Genomic DNA, 24,494 nt, shown 5'->3' on the forward strand with positions numbered 1-24,494 from the left:
GCTAGCACCTCTAAAATCAAAAGAGCTGCACACGGTCTGAGATTTGAAGGCTAAGACGAAAAGTCTCCATAAATTGAAAAGAAGATTACGTTTATAAAATGCGCAAGAGTTTAATTTCCAGTTAAAGTAACCTGGAAGAAGAGTACAAGGCTAGTACAATCACTGTAAAAGACACTGTCTTATAAGAGAATATCTGGCATGCCAAGAGCTATCCAAAAGGAATATTTTGCATAGTAAAAATCAACATCAAATCCCATAGCCTGAAAGTCTTATCCAATTTGTTAATAAGAGTCCAGTACCGCCTAGGCTGTATTATAATCTCTCTTTACTGCATCCACCTCAGATAGCCCAGCCTCCTCTAGACAAGCCACCAACCAACTGACCTGGTTGCCCAGGACGCCCCACCAGCCCATATGATACCCCTAAGACTCAGTAGGTTACAATAGAGTTAAAGGGACAGAGACAAGTTACAACACATCTTCCCCCCAAAAATGCAATGACCAGCAAACATTAATAAGTAAAAGAAAAGATAAGTAACAAAAACATAAGATACATAAGATGTGACCCACAAACTAGAAAGGGTTTGGAGTCAAAGGTTGCAACATTATAAAGACAAAACATTGCTTATACGAAACATGATATAAGTGACTCACTAAAACTCAACTTCTAATCATGAATGGGATTACAATAATGAACACAGGATACCCCAAGAATAAAATTGAATTAAAACACTAGAGCATAATCCTTAAGGTAACCTTGGAGTTTTTTGGGTCTAGAAGTTCCCCGTGAACAACTCGCACCTCTATCCCCTTGATCCTATGGTTAATGCTTTTGTGTTACGAAGGTCAAGTCAGTATTGTGATTGCATTTTGACATCCTTGACATACTCCCCACCTCTCCCCCACATGACACAACAACATTTTACCTGACTTCAATTAAGAGTTTGGGTACCACAAACTTTGTGTCTCCCTTTGGGCTCCTAACTGGTTTCCTCACATAAACCAAATCGCCCACCTCACATTTCTTTTGTTTCGCACCATGTTTTTCATCAAATCCCTTAATAAATGCCTCTTGGTATTCCTTAATCTTATTCTATCCTTGAATTTCTGGAAAGGAGAGATCCCTCTCACACTGCTAGGTGTATTGTGATGTGCCCACAATTTCTCATGCATGATCCCTCTCAATGGTAACCCGCTTTCTGCGGCGATCTGTACACATGCTCTCCCTAGACGGTTCATGCTGTCCACCAAACCTTGGGTGCATACAGGGCAGTGAGGTGATGCACAATTGCCAGAGCTCGAGAAACTCCTTCCTCTCCTGTGAAGTGCACTGGATCTCATTGTCGGTCACAATGGTTTTGGGAATGCCTTCACATGCAAAGACTCAAGAATTCCAAAACATTTTTAGTCACAACAGTATTCATGCAAGTCGCTGCAAACCACTTGGAAGTGTACAATACTAGCAATTCTCTCACCCTGGATTTGCTTAAATTTCGGCCTAAATGTCCTTATTCGGCAAGGTTGATGATCTTGAATGAAATTAAATGAAAATGAAAATATTCTTATATAGCGCATGGCTACCCGGAGGCATCCCAGTGCTGCGGAAAGGCGTCGAGGAGGAGGCAAAGTTATGGCAATAGCCAGGTCTTCTGTTGTTTGCGGAATGACAGAAGATTAGCTTCCTTACGGATGGGAAGAGGAAGGGTGTTCTTGTCCTAGAGACCTACTGGAGGAACCAACTTTTCTCCCCCGATACAGTTCATTGTCAACAATACTCAGCTCCTCACGTACATTCCAAAATGCTCTTGCCCCCTTCAGGTATTTTGCGGATATTCGGCCAACCTACCACATACTCCAATACCTGTTTGTGTGTACTATCATTGGATACCTCTACCTAACAAGGAGCCCCCCCCCCAAAAAAAACCTTTCCACCTCACCCCACAAAAAATATTTGCAGTCCAATTGCAGAGATCACCGTGATTCAGGGAAAGTGTCACTTATGCGGTTCACATACATGTAGCCTGGCTTTGTCTGGCTGACCATTACAAAAAACAGTTCCGCTTTGTTCTCTCCACTTCAAAAGTGCATAGTTTGATGTGCATCGCACCACCAAGCACTTCCCAATCCTGTGGTCAGCTGTCACATCACAATTTGCTTTTTATCTTCCCCACTGTGATTATTAGCTGTAAGCGCGTACCACACACGTGCATGACTACGTGCTGCACTTGCGCTGGAGACAGGAAAGCAATTATCTCCACCAGGATCTCCTGCCACAGCGCACACCAGGCTCACGTGTCTTTCAAAATGGTGCACTAGATTGTCGCGCTTAGAATACATGGTGGCAGCACACGGTCTTTTCAAATGCAGCAACAGTACTCGCACCCCTGGCGGCATATTAATGGGGTAAGAGCCTAAAAATAGAGGCATACAATTCACTCTAGGAGTTTAAGTGCCCACAATAAATCATCGCCTGTTATCCATTAGAAATGCAAGTAAAAATCAATTTCACAATTTACTCGACTGTGTGTTGAAATCCAGATTTTGTAGTAATTGCGCACAGGGTTCATCAGTGGATGCACCAGCTCATCACCAATTTAAACAAGCATTTACAATGCAATAGGTCTCGCATTTACGCGAGTTTGAGCTATTGGCATTGTAAATGGCAATGCCTTTTATTTAGGTTTTGGTTTTTAAAACATAAATAAAAGGCATTGTCATTTACAATGCTAATAGCTTAAACTCTCCCAAAAGTGAGACCTATTGCATTGCAAATGTTTGTTAAAGGATACACTACTCCCCCAATCTACCAGCTTTCAGCGATAGGACAAAACTGCAAGCTTATCTTAAAAATACATTTTGCACCTGGTCCCACAATGTTACCTCCGGAGAGCTAAAACGAAAGCTCTACCCCAACACTACCAGCCTGTGAACATACAGAAGTATGAACCCACCAGGTCAGCCATAGTCTCTTGACTTGCAGAACTAGTTTGTGCTATCTAAAACTCTAAAAAAAATAAAAATAACTAGCTGTACTTAACAACAATTTCATTCTTAAACCACCGAAGCAAGGGAGTAGGGGGATACTTGTGAATAATGCTAAACACTTCTCCATAAACAAAAAGTGTCCTTAGACGAATACCTATGACCTGACTCACAAAACTGGAACTCTTCAAACCGGCCAGACGACAAGTCTTGGATTTTTTTACCTTCCCTCTGGTTTGTGACATATTTGTGAATGACACTGCTTCTCCCCAGGACGGTGTTTCCTGCAATGCACGTTTCCTGAATTCATTGTCGCTGTAATGTACAGAACACACAGTTTCGACTTGTCAGCGTTCACAGAGCCGATGTCTTTGTTGGGAATCCAAACTTGCTTGTGTTTATGATAAGATAGTAAGATGGTTTGACCCGCACAGACTTGTGTGCAACCTGCAGGTCACATTTCAAATCTCGGCGGGAGAGACCAACTTTATGTTTCGTTATGGTACAATGATGTTATTAAGCATACAGCTGCTGTCAGCGTCTTTACACTAATATCCCACAGGATGACACAGTCAGCGTAATTCGGGAGATTCTTGTGGACCAGGACCTAGGGGGACCTAATGCTGACTTTATTGTCAGCTGGGTTAGCTTGATTTTGAAGAATAACATCTTTCTGTTTAAGGATGAGTACTTTAAACAGTTAAAAGGGACCAGCATGGGTGCTACCTGTGCTCCTAGCCTGGCCTGTCTATATGTTGGCCAATTTGAAATCAAGCATATTTACAACGAGGTGGCCCCATTTTTTGAAAATGTAGCGGGCTGGTACCGCTACATTGACAATATTTTCTTCATATGGGAAGGCACCACTGAGGATCTGGAATTGTTTTTGGAATGGCTAAACTTGGGAGACTCCAATTTGAGATTCACGTCCCACTTTAGTAAGATTAAAGTTGACTTCCTGGATATCACAATTAAAGACGCTAATGGAGTCCTGGAAGTGGAGCTGTTTACTAAACCCATGGCAAAGAACACTCTTCTCCATTTCTCAAGCTTTCATCCTAAGTCCCAAAGGGATAGTATCCCTTTTAGCCAGTTCCTCCGTCTTCGGAGGAACTGCTCTGACATACAAGACTTTTACAAGCATGCTGACGATCTAAAACGCAAATTTAGTGACAGAGGGTATCCATAAAAACTCCTGACCCAATCCCTCAAACGTGCTAGGTTTTAGGACCGAGATGCTTTGGTCAACAAACCTGTAGCAAGGAAAGAATTACCAAGCAAAGTGGTGTTTGTGAGTAAATTCTGTAACATGAGTAATCAAATCAAGAATATTGTAAACAGGAATTGGCACATTTTAAATCATGAAGAAGAGGTTAAACTGGATAGACCTCTGTATGCATTTAAGAAAAACAATAACTTGCGAGATATTCTAGTGCATACTTACCGTGAAGACAGTTCTGACAGTCAGAGAACTATTGCAAATGATCGAGCAACTGGCAATTACAGATGCGGAACTTGCAATATTTGCCCCCAGTGTTTGCAAACTAAAGAAATTAAACACAATGGTTGTACAATTAGAGCAAAAACTCTGAATAATTGTAGGAGCAAAAATGAGGTCTACTTTCTTCAGTGCCCGTGTGGGCTCGGATATGTGGGGGAAACGGGTAGAGAACTACGGGTTAGGTTACAAGAGCACAGATCAGCAATCAATACAAAAAAACTAACTGCGTCCCTTGTGCCACATTTCCTGGAGTTTTGACATGGAGGAAATGATTTTCTGTGGTTTATCCTGGAAAAGGTCAAAACAGACAGGAGAGGAGGAAATATTACCAGTAAGCGAAAAGCACGTGAACAATGGTATATTTCCCATCTTAATACTGTACATAAAGGACTGAACTCTAGAGAAGAGTGGGAACATTTGTTGGTGGCGAGATAAGGTTAGACTAGTATATTCTACACGCATTTTTGCTGGGATATTCGTGGGTCCCTTTCTCCCTACTGATGCAAAAAGGTACAAAGTTCCTCTAGTCGAGAAAGTGAGAGATGGGGGGGGGGGGGGAGGGAACAAAGGGATGTACTGTCACGTGTCACGGAGAATAAGGCCTGGTCATGAGTAGTACAGGTCAAGAAAGTAAAAAGGGGGGGAAACCCTTTTTGGAACTAGGGCTCTCACACACCCAGCAAGCTAGGTGTCATGCTTCATCATTTGAGCCTGCCCCTCGTCAGGTCGGCGCTGCAATTCCTGACGGGCTCCCAGTGTTGGGGCTCTTTGGCGGGGATCTTTTGTTCCTGCCGAAGGGTGCCGTGGGGGTAAGGGGCCCTAGAAGGTGTAGATGTAAATGTATGTATAAAATAGGTATGGTTAGTCCACACGTGAATTTTATTAAAGTGGTAAACAGCCTAATTAAAAACAATGAAAGTTGAGGTGGATATAGGCACTAGTGATTATGTAGCTAGTTGTGCTTACCCTACTCTCAAGAAGATCGACATGTTTCGTGCCTTGGTAGCCAAAAAATGGTCAGGGCACTTCCTCAGGATCAATAATAAGGACTATCTACAACAAAAGGCAAGTGACTAATCTACATACCTAGCAGGTGCAATAAGGTAACCTACAAGGGAAGACAAAAAACAACAAAAACGTGACAATAAACAACACATTAGAATGCACTCACATGATGACACAGACTCTAGTCATTAGGAGGCTCACAGTGTCAAAGGGGGCAAAAGCAGGGAAATAACATTCACCCAAGTGGAAGGTATAAAGTTGTTCACAGTAATGTGATAAAAGCAATCAATGCAGTAAACGGAATAATTCAATCAAATCAGTAGAGGGAAAACTCACCTAAACTGCTATTAAGACAATCTTGCAGCAGTGACCGGCGGGTATGCTGGACTCCAATGTGGGTCTTAAAGATTAATGCCGGAAGGGTGAGAAAAAAGGGGATTAAAATAAATGTGGAAACCCGCGGTACCGGTACCGGTACTAAAAAGGAGTATGGAGGGTCAATCCACGTAGCCCACGGAGGTGAGAGAGCAGGGAGAGTCAGGGCGGCCCATCACCTCGTAGTAAACTAACACAGGCGGTATGGTGTGCAGCCATGGTAACCCAGCGAAACAAGGGGCAGGCGGCGCGAAAGCCAGGTGCATGGGGGAGGTTGTATCGCAACACGCCCGTGCTGTCCTCCTGGTGTGAGGGACAAGTGCCGCCACCACTCAATGTAGGCGGGCCAGGTCATGGACGGTAGCGCCCATGAAGTCACAACAATGGAGTAGGTGCCGAAACCGCTCCGTAAAAAATTCTCACCTCAGTAAGGGTCTGGACCAGGGTGGAGGATGCATGTAGTACCACCCGCGTCGGTAAACGCATGTACTCCTGAACCTACCCCTACCGCCGGTCCTGGGATGGTTGGAGGTAAGACAGGGAGTGAGCCTGATATGCTGCATGGGGATGACGTGTGTAGCATCATGTGACCGCTGGCGCGGGTCCCCAATGGTGGAGATAGTACGGCCGGGGCAGCCATGATGGAACGGGAGGGAAGCTAAGGTGGTTGCATCCTGCCGGCGTAAAGAACGTCACGTGACCAGAGGTGCCTAGCAGAAAGCCCAGAGTGGCCGCTACGGCCGCGGCGGCCATCTATAACCGGGGGAGAGTATTATATACCCAGCGAAAGGCACACCGGGTTGGTAAAGACCATGGTTGCGTGGGCCCGCTGGAAAGTGAATAATTAAATGTAAATTAAAAATTAAAAAATGCAAATCAAGCCCAAGGGACAAAGATAAGTCCACAATGTAGACGGGGTGCCTACGGGGGCTGCGCGGGGCAAGGAGGCCTATTGAGGAAGTCATCAAAGGTGCCAAAAAAGTGAGGTAAAAGGCACAGCCCGCGCGATGTGTCTGGAAGATTGTATGGAATATCAGACGCGTCTAAGTGGGGGATCAAGCTCGGGTGGAGGTTAAGGATTAAAGCTAAGGGCGGGAGGGTCTCATCCAGTGAGTGCACCCCATGGGATGTCGTCGTTAAGACCCGTCAGGTGTGTGGATAATCTGAGGACCCATCTCTGCACAAGCCTGAACAATGCATTAGCGGAGATTTGCGGATGAGACTCTAAGACTACCCAGCTCATTGAGTCAGCATGGTGTTGTGTTTCCTTGAAGTGTGTGTAGACTCTAGTCGTCACTCTCTGACAGCGTATGTTACTTCTGTGCTCCGTAATCCTAGTCTTGATCGTGCGAGTAGTCATACCTATGTAATATAGGTCACAAGGGCATGTGATCATATAGATACAATTCTTTGTGTTGCAATTAAGTGTGTCTGGTCAACACTATTCCGTTTACTGCATTGATTGCTTTTATCACATTACTGTGAACAACTTTATACCTACCACTTGGGTGAATGTTATTTCCCTGCTTTTGCCCCCTTTGACACTGTGAGCCTCCCAATGACTAGAGTCTGTGGTCATCATGTGAGTGCATTCTAATGTGTTGTTTATTGTCACGTTTTTGTTGTTTTTTGTCTTCCCTTGTAGGTTACCTTATTGCACCTGCTAGGTATGTAGATTAGTCACTTACCTTTTGTTGTAGATAGTCCTTATTATTGATCCTGAGGAAGTTCCCTGACCATTTTTTGGCTACCAAGGCACGAAACATGTCGATCCTTCTTGAGAGTAGGGTAAGCACAACTAGCTACATAATCACTAGTGCCTATACCCACCTCAACTTTCATTGTTTTTAATTAGGCTGTTTACCACTTTAATAAAATTCACGTGTGGACTAACAGTACCTATTTTATACATACATTTACATCTACACCTTCTAGGGCCCCTTACCCCCACGGCACCCTTCGGCAGGAACAAAAGATCCCCGCCAAAGAGCCCCAACACTGGGAGCCCGTCAGGAATTGCAGCGCCGACCTGACGAGGGGCAGGCTCAAATGATGAAGCATGACACCTAGCTTGCTGGGTGTGTGAGAGCCCTAGTTCCAAAAAGGGTTTCCCCCCCCCCCTTTTTACTTTCTTGATCTTCATGACCAGGCCTTATTCTCCGTGACACGTGACAGTACATCCCTTTGTTCCCTTCCCCCCCCCCCCCTCCCCCCATCTCTCACTTTCTCGACTAGAGGAACTTTGTACCTTTTTGCATCAGTAGTTGACGGGGTATGTACACTGGACCTCACTAAACCTACCCCTTTGTCCCTAATTTGGTGACACATTTGCACGGATTTCATCCGTGGGACCCTTAGGTTACCAGCGGATTATAAAATATATATTCCTTACTGGCCCACATTTTCTTCTCCAATACAATACTCACCCACGATGGATTTCCACCAGGGTTTGAGTTTTAACGATCAGTTACGGATATTTTAGATAGGACACCAGCCCTACTAGGGGCCGATGGTAACGCGGCGACAGGCTCACAGTCTGATGACTGGACCGCTTTAGTACACCTGAAAAGGGAATGGCTCAAGATAACTTTACATGGGGCACTCATGACAGAATACCTGCGGGCCAATAGAGCACCCTCAGCCCTTATTGTCAACAATTTCCCTAGATTAGTTCTAGATGACGCCACCTTTAAGAAAGAATGGTCCCTAGTGGCATGGAAATGCACTAGGGACTGGCTAGTCTTAATAATCAATACCGCGAGAAGATTGGCCGATGCCATCCTCGTGAGGATCCAAATCGCTGAAGGAGCTTTGAAAACAGCCATTCAGATCACGGCGTTTAAAAGCAAACTTGCAGAGATCAATGCTGAGATCGCTGAGAATAAAGACTACTTATTGAAACAAAAAATAACCAAACTTCAGAAGGATGTACAGAAGTTTGATAAGGAGAAAGTATACCCATACCTCAAAGCTGATTACACCTCAGAAAAAACAAGCTACTCCTCTGATGACACCTCAGATAGGAGAGACTCCAGTGATAGCAACTCCAGCACCAACAGTTGGGGCAGCAATAATTCTAGGAGGAATCAGCGTACCAATAGGTTCTATAATGGTCCATCTTTCCATGCCCCCCCCCCCCCCCCCATCTTCCAAGGTCCACCACCACCACCACCCTTCTGGCAGTTTCCCCAATATCAACATTGCCCTCCTCAGTTCTTTAATGGCAATAACCAACCTTTTTTGGGCAGAGGCTGGGGCAGAGGAAGAGGGCGCAACAGAAGAGGTGCACAAAAACAGGTCCATTGGCAAGAGCCACCAACCAGTGGCATGGACACCAGGAGCAGAACGAAGGACAAGAGGAACTAGTAGTGAATCTCTCACACCGGATCCTCACTATCCCCGAGAAATCATTACTACAAAAGGGTTTGGGCTTTGTCCCTGCCCCTAGGGTAGACCGGTTTAGGGATCATTGTGAGGTCCAGAATTTGTTTCGTAAAATACGACTGAAATCTTTTTTTCAGGACCAACCACACATGGAAGATAGCGACTCAGGATTGAGAAACCCCTCGACATTCACTCCACATAATAACATGGTCCCTGTGGAGGTCCTTACGTTTCAAAAAGCAGTCGTCAAAGAGCTGAACTTACCGTACAGGGAAACACCTTTTCACAACCTTACTAAACAAGAAACCCTGATACTTAAGAACCTCTCAGAAGACACTTCTATTACCATCAAACAGGCAGACAAGGGTGGAGCCATTGTAATCCAGTCCACCACTGACTATGAGACAGAATGCAGACGCCAACTCTGTAATGAGAGATATTACACTCCCATAGCGTCTGACCCAACCCCGCGCCTCAAAACTATTATTACCACTCTGAGTCATGAGGCCGAATCCAATAGTTGGATTACCCACAAAGAAGCAGATTTCTTGATAACTCGAGAACCGAGGGTCCCTTTCTTCTATACCCTACCAAAAATTCACAAGGGGACGACTCCGGTTCCGGGTCGACCGATTGTTTCTGGCATTGGCTCGCTTCTCGAGCCTCTGTCTAAGTTTTGTGATCATTTTTTGCAACCCTTGGTACGAGACACCCCGTCGTTCATAAAAGACACCACTGATGTCCTTAAGATAATTGATCACTTCACAGACACAAGTGATGTTGACTACCTTGTCACCTTGGACGTAGAGGCCCTCGATACGAATATTCCTCAGAGGGCCACTTTGGCAGTTATTGAGTCAGCACTTCGGACACTTAATTGGTCATCACCTACGCCCATAACATTCATTGTTGATTGTGCTACCTTGGCTTTGACTGAAAATGTCTTTGAATTTAACAGGCAACTCTATCATCAAAGCCAGGGTACTTCAATGGTGAGCACCTTCGCTCCTATTGTAGCGTGTCTCTACATGGCAGCTTTTGAAGAAAACGTGATCTTTAACATCTCGAATCCTTTCCATGGCAATATTACACACTGGAAACGATTCATTGACGACATACTGATCTTTTGGCATGGTACACGCTCGGATTGTGTAGACTTCATCAAATGGATTAATGAACAAAATGAATATCTCAGATTTTCCCACACAATATCAGAACATTCAGTACCATTTTTGGACCTGAACATCACACTATTAGATGGTACACTTAGCACAACATTATATAAAAAACCAACCGATCGCAATAGTCTACTGCGCTATGATAGCCATCATCCCAAAACATTGAGGGACAATCTACCATTTGGGCAGTTCCTACGCATTAGACGTAATTGCACAAGGGTGGCAGACTACAACACAGAGGCCAGAGTTTTATCATCTAATCTGAAGGCTAGGGGTTATCCCGAAAGACAGGTCCATAACTCCATGAAAAGAGCTAGGAACAACCCATGAGAGGCACTCCTTGAGACACGAATGAAACCCGAAACTGACATACTTACCTGTGTCACTTCCTACACACCTGATTCTACTAGAATTAAGAAAATTATTCTGAGAAACTGGAGTACTCTAGAGACAGGCTGCCTGAACATACCCAAACCAAGGTTTGCATACAAGAGAACACAAAACATCAAGGACCTACTGGTCCACACAAGACCAAAATTGAATATGACCAAAACACAACGCACTTTGTGGGAATTACCTACAGTAAAAGGGCACTTCCCTTGTGGCTCTTGTGTGGCCTGCAACTTGACCACCACCACTAAGGACATCACCTTCAAAAATGGTTTTCACTGGGTGTTGACCAGACACACTAATTGCAACACAAAGAATTGTATCTATATGATCACATGCCCTTGTGACCTATATTACATAGGTATGACTACTCGCACGATCAAGACTAGGATTACGGAGCACAGAAGCAACATACGCTGTCAGAGAGTGACGACTAGACTCTACACACACTTCAAGGAAACACAACACCATGCTGACTCAATGAGCTGGGTAGTCTTAGAGTCTCATCCGCAGATCTCCGCTAATGCATTGTTCAGGCTTGAGCAGAGATGGGTCCTGACGGGTCTTAACGACGACATCCCATGGGGTGCACTCACTGGATGAGACCCTCCCGCCCTTAGCTTTAATCCTTAACCTCCACCCGAGCTTGATCCCCCACTTAGACATGTCTGATATTCCATACAATCTTCCAGACACATCCCGCGGTCTGTGCCTTTTACCTCACTTTTTTGGCACCTTTGATGACCTCCTCAATAGGCCTCCTTGCCCCGCGCAGCCCCCGTAGGCACACTGTCTACATTGTGGACTTATCTTTGTCCCTTGGGCTTGATTTGCATTTTTTTAATTTACATTTAATTATTCACTTTCCAGCGGGCCCACGCCACCATGGTCTTTACCAACCCGGTGTGCCTTTCGCTGGGTATATAATACTCTCCCCCGGTTATAGATGGCCGCAGCGGCCACTCTGGGCTTTCTGCTAGGCACCTCTGGTCACGTGACGTTCTTTACGCCGGCAGGATGCAACCACCTTAGCTTCCCTCCCGTTCCATCATGGCTGCCCCGGCCATACTATCTCCACCATTGGGGACCCGCGCCAGCGGTCACATGATGCTACACACGTCATCCCCATGCAGCATATCAGGCTCACTCCCTGTCTTACCTTCAACCATCCCAGGGCCGGCGGTAGGGGTAGGTTCAGGAGTACATGCGTTTACCGACGCGGGTGAGTACTACATGCATCCTCCACCCTGGTCCAGACCCTTACTGAGGTGAGAATTTTTTACAGAGCGGTTTCGTCACCTACTCCATTGTTGTGACTTCATGGGCGCAACCGTCCATGACCTGGCCCGCCTACATTGAGTGGTGGCGGCACTTGTCCCTCACACCAGGACAGCACGGGCATGTTGTGATACAACCTCCCCCATGTACCTGGCTTTCGCGCCACCTGCCCCTTGTTTCGCTGGGTTACCATGGCTGCACACCATACCGCCTGTGTTAGTTTACTACGAGGTGATGGGCCGCCCTGACCCTCCATACTCCTTTTTAGTACCGGTACCGGTACCGGTACCGCGGGTTTCCACATTTATTTTAATACCCTTTTTTCTCACCCTTCCGGCATTAATCTTTAGGACCCACATTGGAGTCCAGCATACCCGCCGGTCACTGCTGCAAGATTGTCTTGATAGCAGTTTAGGTGAGTTTTCCCTCTACTGATTTGATTGAATTATTCCGTTTACTGCATTGATTGCTTGTATCACATTACTGTGAACAACTTTATACCTTCCACTTGGGTGAATGTTATTTCCCTGCTTTTGCCCCCTTTGACACTGTGAGCCTCCTAATGACTAGAGTCTGTGTCATCATGTGAGTGCATTCTAATGTGTTGTTTATTGTCACGTTTTTGTTGTTTTTTGTCTTCCCTTGTAGGTTACCTTATTGCACCTGCTAGGTATGTAGATTAGTCACTTACCTTTTGTCGTAGATAGTCCTTATTATTGATCCTGAGGAAGTGCCCTGACCATTTTTTGGCTACCAAGGCACGAAACATGTCGATCTTCTTGAGAGTAGGGTAAGCACAACTAGCTACATAATCACTAGTGCCTATACCCACCTCAACTTTCATTGTTTTTAATTAGGCTGTTTACCACTTTAATAAAATTCACGTGTGGACTAACAGTACCTATTTTATACATACATTTACATCTACACCTTCTAGGGCCCCTTACCCCCACGGCACCCTTCGGCAGGAACAAAAGATCCCCGCCAAAGAGCCCCAACACTGGGAGCCCGTCAGGAATTGCAGCGCCGACCTGGCTAGGGGCAGGCTCAAATGATGAAGCATGACACCTAGCTTGCTGGGTGTGTGAGAGCCCTAGTTCCAAAAAGGGTTTCCCCCCCCTTTTTACTTTCTTGACCTGTACTACTCATGACCAGGCCTTATTCTCCGTGACACGTGACAGTACATCCCTTTGTTCCCTCCCCCCCCCCCCCCCCCCCCCCGCCAGCTATCTTTGACCTTTTGATGGTTTGCAATCTTAATGACAGCACATAGGCTTGTGGTCTGTGTACATGTCATCTTTCAATGCTGAACATATTATTTGGGGCGAATGCTCCCATTGTCAAAAGATGGCGGCTGCAGTCTTAAGCTGTCTTATTACGATCTTCGTAATACAAAAAAAAGGATTGTTGACAACAATATCGATTCTGGGGGCATTCGCTTTAAACGGCCTGCCATTTGGACGTGGGATCGCTAATTGCGCTAATTGTGATACGACATTAGTGGTGACCTTATAGATATCGTTTAGATACATGCGGACATTTGCACTTTGATTGTGCATTGACTATCTGCCAACACCTCTAAGATGGCGGTCCGATTCGCAGAAGCTAAGACAGTGGTGATATTGAGCTCGAATTACCCCGGAAGTGGTGTTATCATTTCCTACTGGCTATGCGAGGAGGGACTCCGTATATATACTACCACGTATCTGAGACGAGGTTAGTTGGATCCATACAGAAGATTTTATCGTGCGCACCGTAACAGGCTGAGCAGAGGTAGGTCCTGACTATAGGCGGCCGTATTTGGGATAGTTGGTTGGGGCGGTAGTGTTACCTTTACGAGAAGGTTTGATTTACTTTAAAAAAAAAATTTTTTAAATAAAAGTTCTTTCTTTACAGTGCTTTATTGGCACCGAATCCCGGTTTGGAATATATATATGCCCACATTTGATGGAGAAACGAGGATTCTATAGTGGAAAGCTACCTAAAGGTAAATTAGCAATATTTAATTAAATATCTGGGTTCCACTTTACTGTATTTGAAATACTTGCAGGCATTAGTGGTAGGGGCTTTAGCTTAGAGAGAGACGGGCATGTCTCGAAAGAGTATGTTGGTGGAATAGAGAGCCACAACGGTGATAGCACCGTGAGAAACTAATATACTAGATAGAATGAATTATGCGACAGGGTCAAATATATGGAAATAGTTTAAAGGTCATTTATTTATTTTTGGGTTTATACAGTTGATCAACATTGAGTGAATAAGAGTTTCATATAAAGGAAAGATGTAAGATGAATACTGTTTCCTTCAATGACCAACCAAGACACGTAGGATCTTGCATTAATACAATGTGGCACTTACTTTGTTTATAGGTGCTTGACCGTTTACGTGGGAAATAAAAGAATTATGCCTAAATAGAGAAACGTGTGTCCTGAGGTCTATTTAGACTCGAAGCGGATGCAAATAAGGTATATAAAATTGTCCTGAGGTCTATTTAGACTCGAAGCGGATGCAAATAAGGTATATAAAATTGTAATCAGTTTTTTGCTATATATTCTCACTGTGACTTAAAAACAAAGTTCTCGAGTATGTTGTGTCTTATTTAAATAGGTGTTTATATATCCATCGTGAAGGACCGATTTTAGCTGCAGACAAAAGACAAAAAAAGAACTTCTGGCAGTATTTATATGGATACAGCTCTCTAAACAATAAGTGTGAGTTGTTTAACTATGACCATCAATGAAAAACTATGACCATTTATGAAAACTTAAGTTAATAGGGTAGTTGGTTTCTCAAGAATTTGAATAAGTATTAACATGCCTTACAATAGAAGTGGTAGCGCATAAAATTATATTAAAATGTATATATTGAAAATGAGTAGGACGTCTATGTGACTAATTTCTGCCCTTAGCGCTATCATAGGCGTAATGTGCAAATAAGATAGACCTGTCTGCAGTACCGTTAAGTGGTGTTTCCACTAACACAATAAATATTTTCAAGATAAGTGATATCTAGAATGTTGAAATTGTTTGGCTGGTTTGCGTGCTTGAAGCATATTCTTTAAATTGTGGGATGATTTGTTTGGACAGTAGGATGAGTCGAGGATTGAGAGAACAAATAGGTTTTGCGAGTGACTAAAAATATGTTATGTATGTTTTTTTCAGATCACTCGTTTTATATATAACTGATATTGGGACTCTATTTTAATTTTCCTGAAGAAGGTGTTGGCAGAGAATCAGTGCCCACCGAAACGCGTCGATGCTCTTAAAGAGGAAACCTCACAAAATCTTTTGATTACAGTTTTTTGTGACATGTATAAATGAAAGCAATATTAATTGGGGTCGCAATTGATGAATCGTAGATTTGGTGATTTTCCTCTGTGAATAGAACTATATTGTCCTTTTTAGGTCTCGGGACCATCCGGTCTGCCGAAGGCAGAACCGGAAGTCCGGAGAATTAATGTTTTGGAGAAGAGGGGCTTGAACCCGCCCCTCTTCTCTCCTCTTCTCCATTGGCTGGCCTCTTAAATGATGCCAGCCATTGGAGAAGAGGGTTTGTCTCTCCGAACAAGCCCAGTCCTTTTAGGATTCGGGGGCGTGTTTTTTGCGAGTTTTCTCAGGGCGTGTTTAACACGCCCCCAAATCCGAAAATGCCGCTGCCTTTCTCCGAGGCATTTCTGCTTCGCCTCGGAGAAAGGCGGTGGTGTCCCGGCGTCTGGACGCATTTGTTAATTTACAATACTTTGCCTATGGGTTTTGTGGACAGCCTGCTGTGAATAGACTCGCTTGTGAGCTGGTGCTCTTGTTGGTCCAGTTGAGGGTGGGTCTTGATGCGTTCAGAACAGCGTAGAATCAATCAGGCCTCAATGACTGTGAAGGACTTCCAGAATTGTCGAGCAGCAGCTGAGATCCTGGAGCCGCCCTTGAAGGTAAGATGAGGCCTTTCGACCTCAAGGCGGGATACTGCTGCACATTGGAAGCTGCAAGGTTACAGGATGGCCATTTACCCTTTCGTGTTAAGCTTGGATTCCGCTCTTGGCTACACGCGGTACTTACCGCTGCATCTGCGCCAGCGAATCCACCTTTGAGGTTTCGTGTGGCTTAGCCCTGTTTTCTCCTCTAATCCCTTGATTGCTAGGCTGCTTTCATCCAGGTTCCAAGTGGTTTTATCTGTGCTCAGCACGCAGCCCTTACCTCGGAGAACGACCCCTTTGAAGACATTGCTCAGGGGGCTTTGGAACTTGCCAGCTCAGCGCTACTGAGCATCGCAAACCCTCTTTAATTTCTAGCTTGAGCCAGAAAACTAATTTGCCAGAAGACATTTTTCAAACTCTATTTGCATTTTTAAACCTCTGATTCAATGGAAAAAGATGTGCAACTGATTTCTCATCATGAGCCCTGTTGTTTTATGAAAAACGGATTTTGTCGCGCGCTGCTCTTGCCACCATCTTAGGAAGGGTACCTATTTTCAGAGCTAACAGTCCTGTGATATCATTTAAACCTATGTATTAGTGCTGGAAGCACAAACCTCTTTGTGCAAATAACATTTGTGACAAGCAGCTTTGTTGTTGTGTTAGATTAAAACGCTTGAGTTAAACAATAGTGAGTGTTGCCCGTTTTGCATGCATTATTGCTCCATTGGTAACATACTGCAATGCCTAGTTATTTCAAGATAAAAGCTAGTGTTATGTGCCTGGGCTAAGAGGAGTAAGTCTCTAACGAGGGTCCAGATGAATGTTTTCTATCGGTTTCACTTTCTTTCTAACGCTCTTCTCCGAGCACCCCTAGGAGACTCTCTCTGACGTCATTCTCCTGCCCTCTAGTTGACCTTCAACCGCACACTTCCAAAATCTCATTCAGGCTCTGAGCAGCAACCAATAGGAAAAGTCATGCTTAATTTTTAGTGATAAATGCAAAGTTGTAGAAACAACGGTGCCACTTCTGCTTTGGCTCCCAAGATTAATGTGTATGTGTCTATATCTATGTGTGTGTGTGGTTCTGTATGTGTGTGCGTGTGGCTGTATGTGTATGCTGCTCTGTGTATGTATGTGTGGCTCTGTGTGTGTGTGGGAGGCTCTATGTGTGTGTGTGTGTATATGTGTGTGCCTCTGTGTGTGTTGCTCTGTGTGGGTGGCTTTTTTTGTAGGTGGCTCTATGCGTGGGTGGCTCTGTCTGTGTGTGGGTGGCTCTGTGTGGGTGGCTCTATTTGTGTGTGGGCTGCTCTATGTGAATAGCTCTGTGTAGGTGGCTCTGTGTGGGTGGCTCTGTGTTTGTGGGTGGCTTTGTGTGTGTGGCTCTGTGTGTGGGTGCAAATGCAATAGGTCTCGCATTTGAGATAGATTAAGCTATTGACATTGTAAATAACAATGGCGTTTCTTTAAATGTTTAAAAAATAAAAACATAAACAAAAAAAATGTCATGAGCAGTGACAATAGCTCTAACTTTAACAATGCTGAGACCATTGCATTGTAAATGCTTGTTTAATTTGTTCCCAATCTTATGTTTTATGGTGTTATTGAATTGTTACTGCAGATGTTTTTGTTGACAATATTCTGATACTTAGGTATTGATATGTCTATATTGTAATTGCTTCATAATTAGCCATATAACAATATATAGTATTGTACTTACAGAATTTTTAATGAAATTGTGAATACATTTTTATGCCTTATTTTTTCTCTCAATTGTTTTGACTACATCTGTGCTGTTCATCTTTATCCCGTCAGTGTGAAAGGTGTGCTGATTGTTATGTATTGATGACAAGGAGGCTCTGTCTGTTTGACTAAGGTCAGCGTCTTTGCCCCCTGGCTCTGAGCTGAAATATGGGAGTGATACTGGCCAAGTTATAAGAGGAAGAAATGGGCCTTTCACTGTGTGCAGCAATGCATGTGAGTCTTGTGAATGCGCGGGCTAGAAGTAAGTCATTCCAGAGATTTGCAGCTTGAATGGCTGTGCTAACCAAGGGCCATCAATTCTGCAGCATTTAGATCAGCAGAGGGGAGGGAGCAGAGTCTGGCTGGGATGAGCAAAGCAAAGAGTGACGCTAGCTCAGACAATGTTAGCTTACCTAGGAGGTCTGGAGTGGGTGAATGATCTATCTGCTGAGCGTGAGGCCTTGAGCTTGAGAACAGGCAGCCAGTGCCGATAAGCCAAATGTGCCTTGTTTCTTTTGACAAATAAGGACCAGTGAGGAAGTAATTCAGACACTGGTAGATGGGTGCTACTTCAACAATATGAAATTGTTACTTCGAAATACCAGGCTTCTAAAGTTACTCTTCTCAACAAAATTTGAGATGCACCTTACTTCACAATAGTACAATTTAGAAAATGCAGGATAAGATAAAAGCGTAAACAAGGGAACAGACTAGTTCCATCGCAAGGGATAGAAAGGAAGGACCAGGCAGGTGATAAAGAAAACAAGCTAATCAGCGCGATTGGTCAGAGAGGGTCACGTGAAGAGGTTCGTCGCTGAAACGTCACTCACTGCAGCTTAGAACGAATGTGTGAATTACATTGATGTGCTTCATAATTATTATGGTTGATTTAGTGAATATTACACCAATACTAAAAACAGCATTAATGATAATATCAAATATGTTATCTCTCTCGATAACTTTGTGCAGTTCGAAGCACGTTACAACTTGCTCATATGTCATGTTCATGGAACCCTTATAGATGTATGTATCTCACTGTTTTCGCCAGCCGGTGCTTAATTTACACAGATGGTTGAAGGCTGGAGAGGGGGAGAAGCGGGAGTTGTGTGTGCGCGTGCGTCATCGTGATTGCGATCGCTCTGAAAGCGAAAGTGATCGCGATGACGCCCGAGTTTTCAAAGTGCTGCTGGCGGCCGGCTGCGCGCGTGCACGATCGCGTGAACGCAAGCGTTAGGCCAGCCAGCAGCCCTTTGAAAACCCCACATACAAAATGTCTCTTCGAGCCAGCGCATGCGCTGGGCTCAGCGAGACCTAAAAAGAGTCCAGCACCGCATTGGTTGTATTAGCTCTCTTTACTGTATCCATCTCAGAAATCACAGCCTCCTCTAGACAAGTCACCAATCAACTGACCTGGCTGCCCAGAACACCCCACCATTCTATATGACGCCCCCAAGACCCTGTAGGTAACAACAGAGTTGAGTTAAAAGAGACAGAGACAAGTTACAACACAATTCAAATGCCAAGAATTTCAAATGTACATCTGCGATAAAAATCTTCTTTCCCACTCTATTTCCTCCATCATTGAAAAGTTCATCTCAGCAATTGCACATGGATACAATATTTTTTTATTATCATCTCTTAAAAACGCTTGGGCAACTTTCTATCCATTTCGGAAGGACTATTAATAAAACCAGCCAAAGAGCTAAAACAAACATTATACAACGTCATCCCAGTCACAGCTATCAAAAAGAAACAATCAATTCTGCAATGGTGCCAACTCATCAACTTATCACTAAGGAAAGGAATCTGTCCAGAAGCCATCTCTCCTCCTCACTAGAAAAGGCCCAAGCATATCTAAATAAACTCAAAACTACTGACATGTCACAAACCTCGAGACTCCATAAAATGATCGAAAACGGACCATAACAACCAGGGTTTCAAAAAGGATTCAGCGCAGATACCACCAACCTAAAACATACTTGAAGAAATACATCACATAGTGGGTAAATGTGAGAGGTTTCCTTGTCCTTATGGAACTCTCAGCGTCCTTCCAACACAGTCTATCACAACAAAGGTCTTCTCTAGGTATGGAAAACATGCAAGAGCTTGAAAGGGCGTGTTCTGTGTTGGTTCCCCAAAACCCGAAACCGGTCCTAGGATGCTTGATTCCGGTCCAGGGAAGACATGGCTTGGCAGTTCGGGCTGGGCTGTTCCCATGAGGCACAGGGTCAAGACTGATTTGCATATGGCCATGTCTGAACTGGGGTGGCGTGGTGAGCAAAATAACAATGGATTAAACCCAGATCTGTGACTGGGGGTGAATGTTTTGCCAATGTGCAACATTCCGTCCATCATCTTGTGTGTTTTGCTCCCCTCATTGTTGGCCAGCCATAAACAGCTGGTAAGAATAAGGACCTTCTCATCAGACATGATGCAGATCACTTGAAAAGAATCACCCAGTGGCATTTGGGCCCTTGCATTGTTCAACTCGTATATGGTGCCCACTAGAATGGTGACAGTAGAGTTAAGTGCCTCCATTTGCCAATTTACAGAAATTCTATTCATGCTGTGCATACGCTGAAAACCTACCTTCAAAACCTCCCAAACTGGATATCAAACTTCCTTAATCTCAAGCCAGAAAAAAAACACAAATAATTCACAGCTTTACCCATACAATCAAAATCTTACTTCAAAGAAGTTTGGCTCATTGAACAAATAATAACAGCTTAGCACCATTGACTGTTTGTTGGATTAACACATCCGAGGGGGGACAGACATAGTATTCTATCAAATCGATTTTTAAAAAAGGTGCCATAATTTGACTTCCTACTTCATTGGCCAGCATACTGCTATAATGTATGAGCTAGTGGCTGTTGGTGGGCACCCCAGGCACTTATTCATAGGAGAGGAGTTGGCCTAACGGCTAGGGCGGTCGATCTTGAATCTGGGGAACTGGGTTCGAGGCTCGACAATGACGCTGAATATCCTGTGATTCTGGGCAACTCACTTAATCTCCCCGTGCCTAACAAAACAAAAATTAATGTGTGTCCTCATGTAACGTAACTAGTGCTTTGTAAAGTGCTCTGATACCCGATTCGGGTCAAGTTCGTGCTATATAAAACTCTGCAAAAAAAAAAAAAAAGGAAAGACAAATTACATTTTCCCAATGGACAGATGTCGCAGTAATCAAAGACTGAGGTGGTTTGTTGGTGAACCCAAATGTCTGGGTGCGGCAGGACAGACACAAGCCCACATACTGACAAAATGTATGCAAGTCGACAGCTGACAAAAAAAAGACAAGTCTGTTCGATGTCTGTTGTTTTTTTAGTGGCCCAGATAGCATGACTTTAGCATAGAGATTAGCAGGTGGAGGAGAGAACGCCCAAACGACATGCAGTTGGGGAATTCTGGAAACACCTGAAGCATGGTGGCAAAATCCCCCATCTTCCCGGGGTCGCATGCTGTCTGTTTGCTGGGAGTCAAGTCTGGCATCATGTCCCACACCCCCTCTCCCATCTGTTTCTGAGATTTAGTGGTGATGTGTGGCGAAGTAAACTCCACAATCATGCCTGGACCAGGTATCCCACTTCAAAATCAGTGGACGTCGATCTGATGTGCCACTCCTATTTACCGGACAAGGTGTGTAAATAAAGAGCGAGGCCCCAGGGGTTTGGGATAGAGGGTATCGAACCAGAAGGGAAGTAAATCAATCTCGTTTCGATACTTCTTTGCCTTCGCTACACTAGGGGCTGCGAGCTGTGTGTATAGCACAGAGCTGAAAGATGATGAAAGAAGGACCTACTGATTAGTAGAGCCCATTGAAGTCCCACATAGGTTACATCTGCTTACAGTCATGTTAGGCAACTCAGCTTAAGCACTTCAAAAGGTATGGGACAGCAGAGCTGGCATTGGAGAGTGAGGTTACACAGTGAACAGAGAAGTACAGAGCAGATTGCTGAGGAGAGGTAAAACAATAAGTTTACTCTAGTATGGATTTTCATTTTGAACTTGTCGTAAATGTCACGAGTGCTTAAACCCACCATTAATACAACTTATGGCACATACCCGAATTGAGGTAAAGCAACTGCCCAGGATCGCAAACAGGGCAGGTGGGCTAGTTGGGACTATGATCCTTGCCACCTGCTTCTGCAAATGAAGCCACCTGACTGTTACTTCACCTGCTGAAGGATAATTTCTCATCAGCAATAATACAAAAAGTACTTTAATGCCAACACTGTAAATGGCTCTCTTGACTGCATTGGAAACTTAAGAATCCCAACTAATATTTTTGGGAAGCCATTGTTTAATTGCACTCTCAAATCATACCAATATATCTGAAATGATTTATTTGGAAATACTTTTGTTGGAAATAGTCAAATTGCTGCATTAATAAACTTTGTAAACACATTTCTAGTTTGTGTGTTCATCAGAAAAAAACAGCAGTAGGCTAACGCTTAAACACAAAATTGTTGACCGGGATGAAATTGTGGATCAGTACAATGAGGCATCTGGTTTCAGTATAGGAAATTATTAATATTTTTGGATTATCCAAAAGTGAAAAACAATCTCAGTGCTGAAAACATCAGCAGTGTCCAGAGATAACCCTGTGATTGGTAACTGGATATTAGGTGGTAACAATGTTTATTTTTTATTTTTGTCGGGAGGTGTTAGGGGGGATTCGTCATAATCATTCGAACCCAAACATTAGGGCCTGACAGGGTACACTAGCACAATCGGAGAAAACTCCCAGGGTGTCCAGGTCATTACTGGTTTTTCAAAAATAAACTCCCACTTTGGGAGTATGTTTTGAAAAACAAAAACATCTGGTGTGTGGCCTCTAGAAAGACAGTGGTCGCGCACCTAACTTTCAGTGCCTTCACAGGAGCCACTGTGGCAGCGGCTCCTGTGAACGTTCAGATATCAGTGCCAAGCTGGCTGTGATCTCTAAATATGGTAATCCTCTCTCTGCCAGAGTGGCAAACATAAGGTCCTCTGCCTGACAGAGGAAGGTAAAACCACCACACTCAAAATGAGGCCCAAAGTCACTTCCTACTAGTGAGGTTTACACAGTAGAGGACAGGAGTAGTGAGGCTGGGTTGGGGGGGGAGGGGGTCAGGAGGTCAGGAGAGGAATCACTTACCTTTAACGGACGGCTGCCGCCTCTCGTCTGTCCTCTTTATCTTCCTGTTGCGGCCAGTAGCAGGAAGCACCAGGGCACACAGGCTCCCCTGAGCCAAACACAATGCTGCAATGCAGCGTTGTGATTGGTCTGAGCGCCGTGTATTGGCGCTCAGACTGGAACAGGGAGCCTGTGCATGTTCCTCACCAGGCTGTGTAATGCAGCCAGGTAGGAACATGTAAAGTGCGAATAAACGGTTTGGTCGGCCGAAGAGGGCCAGCCAAACAGTTCATGCACACTTAGAGAGTACAGGCCACTCCTCCTCTGTTCTGGCCAGCCCCGCCCCACCCCACCACTAACTGCAATAGGGAAAATAAAATGATAATACGTTTTTATCATTTTTATTTTTGCTTTTAGGCAGTGGGGCGATGCTCCTCCACCTTAGCGGAGCAGCCGCCACTGAGTTTACAGTATACAAAAAGTGACGTTTTAATCATCTTCATGTATCCTCTTAGTGCAGGGAAACATCTCAAAGCACACACTGCTGAAAAATGATGACAGCTCAAACATTATAGAACATAATAGCAACATCACCATTAGCAAAAAGCATTTGAGTCTCAGCTACAAAATGTTAATGAATCCAAGCAAGATACTTGCTTCTACTTGACAACGCTTTGCTAAGCTGGCTGGCTGTTCGAGCAGTAGCGGACCCCCCTCCCCCAGCGCCTTGAGACCCTCTGGGTGAGTAGTGCGCTATATAAATGCTTTGATTGATTGATTGATTGAGTAAGTTACCTGTGGTGAATCATCAAATAGTCTTTGCGCCAGATGAGAAAGAACGTCATCCACAGACTTCCCGTTGCCATATTGGATCACTGTCCCCGTAGTTTGAATCACAGCTACACGAACCTTCGAGTGCTGGTGTGAAATGGTTTGCATTAAAGGTTTGATTAACGATTCGGACTGCATATGGAAATGTTCTGAAAAGGGAAGAAATAAAACTTCATTGAGACTGAAGTATAAAATTTATTTTTCAAAACACTAATTGATTAGGGCCAACAGAAACAAAGGAGTAACGATTTTTACCAGCAGAATGTAAGTTTACATCACCATGGCGGAAAACACCTATACACATGGAGGGAGTGCGGAAATACTAACAATTCCGGATCCGAATTTCCAAGGAGTTGGGGGGGGGGTGCAAGGTGAAGGACGTGGGGCAAGAAAGATACTTGAAGGGTTAGTTAGAACCATGGGTTCAGTGGTGAAACCATTGGAAACATCATTGGACAAGGTGTGAAAGGACAGAGACATTAGCTTCAGCCCCAGATTACTGCAAATAGGACCTGGCTGAGTGTGTTGCACTGGATAACAAGGGACAACACTTGAGTCCCAGGAATAGATTAAATACTAAGAGATATCCCAAAATAAAGTAGAAAGGACTGTCTGATGTGCAGATCCTCCATCTCCGTAAAGCGTGCTGGGCGCTCAAGGGGACCAACGGGTGTGGAGATCCAAGGCTAGGATGCCTGGTTTTGCTGATTTGCTTGTGATGCTCAATATTGCTCATCAAGGTAACATGGGGGGGGGGTGAAGGGTAAAACTTGGCTGATACTTGTGGCTGCAGTGGAAATCT

The 24,494-nt window shown here is 44.3% G+C and overlaps 1 protein-coding gene across 2 annotated transcripts in view; it reads right to left on the reverse strand.

Moving 5' to 3' along the window:
* The window catches only part of DNAAF5 (dynein axonemal assembly factor 5), a 242,131-nt gene that overhangs the window by 200,261 nt on the left and 17,376 nt on the right, over window positions 1-24,494 (reverse strand). For both annotated transcript variants that reach the window (XM_085629321.1, XM_085629320.1), the window contains exon 2: window positions 23,657-23,841. In XM_085629321.1, coding sequence (XP_085485447.1) covers window positions 23,657-23,841 — 185 coding nt within the window. The remainder of the gene's footprint in view (window positions 1-23,656; window positions 23,842-24,494) is intronic.

This window comes from Triturus cristatus, chromosome 10, assembly GCF_964204655.1.
Source record: "Triturus cristatus chromosome 10, aTriCri1.1, whole genome shotgun sequence".
NCBI lineage: Eukaryota > Metazoa > Chordata > Amphibia > Caudata > Salamandridae > Triturus > Triturus cristatus.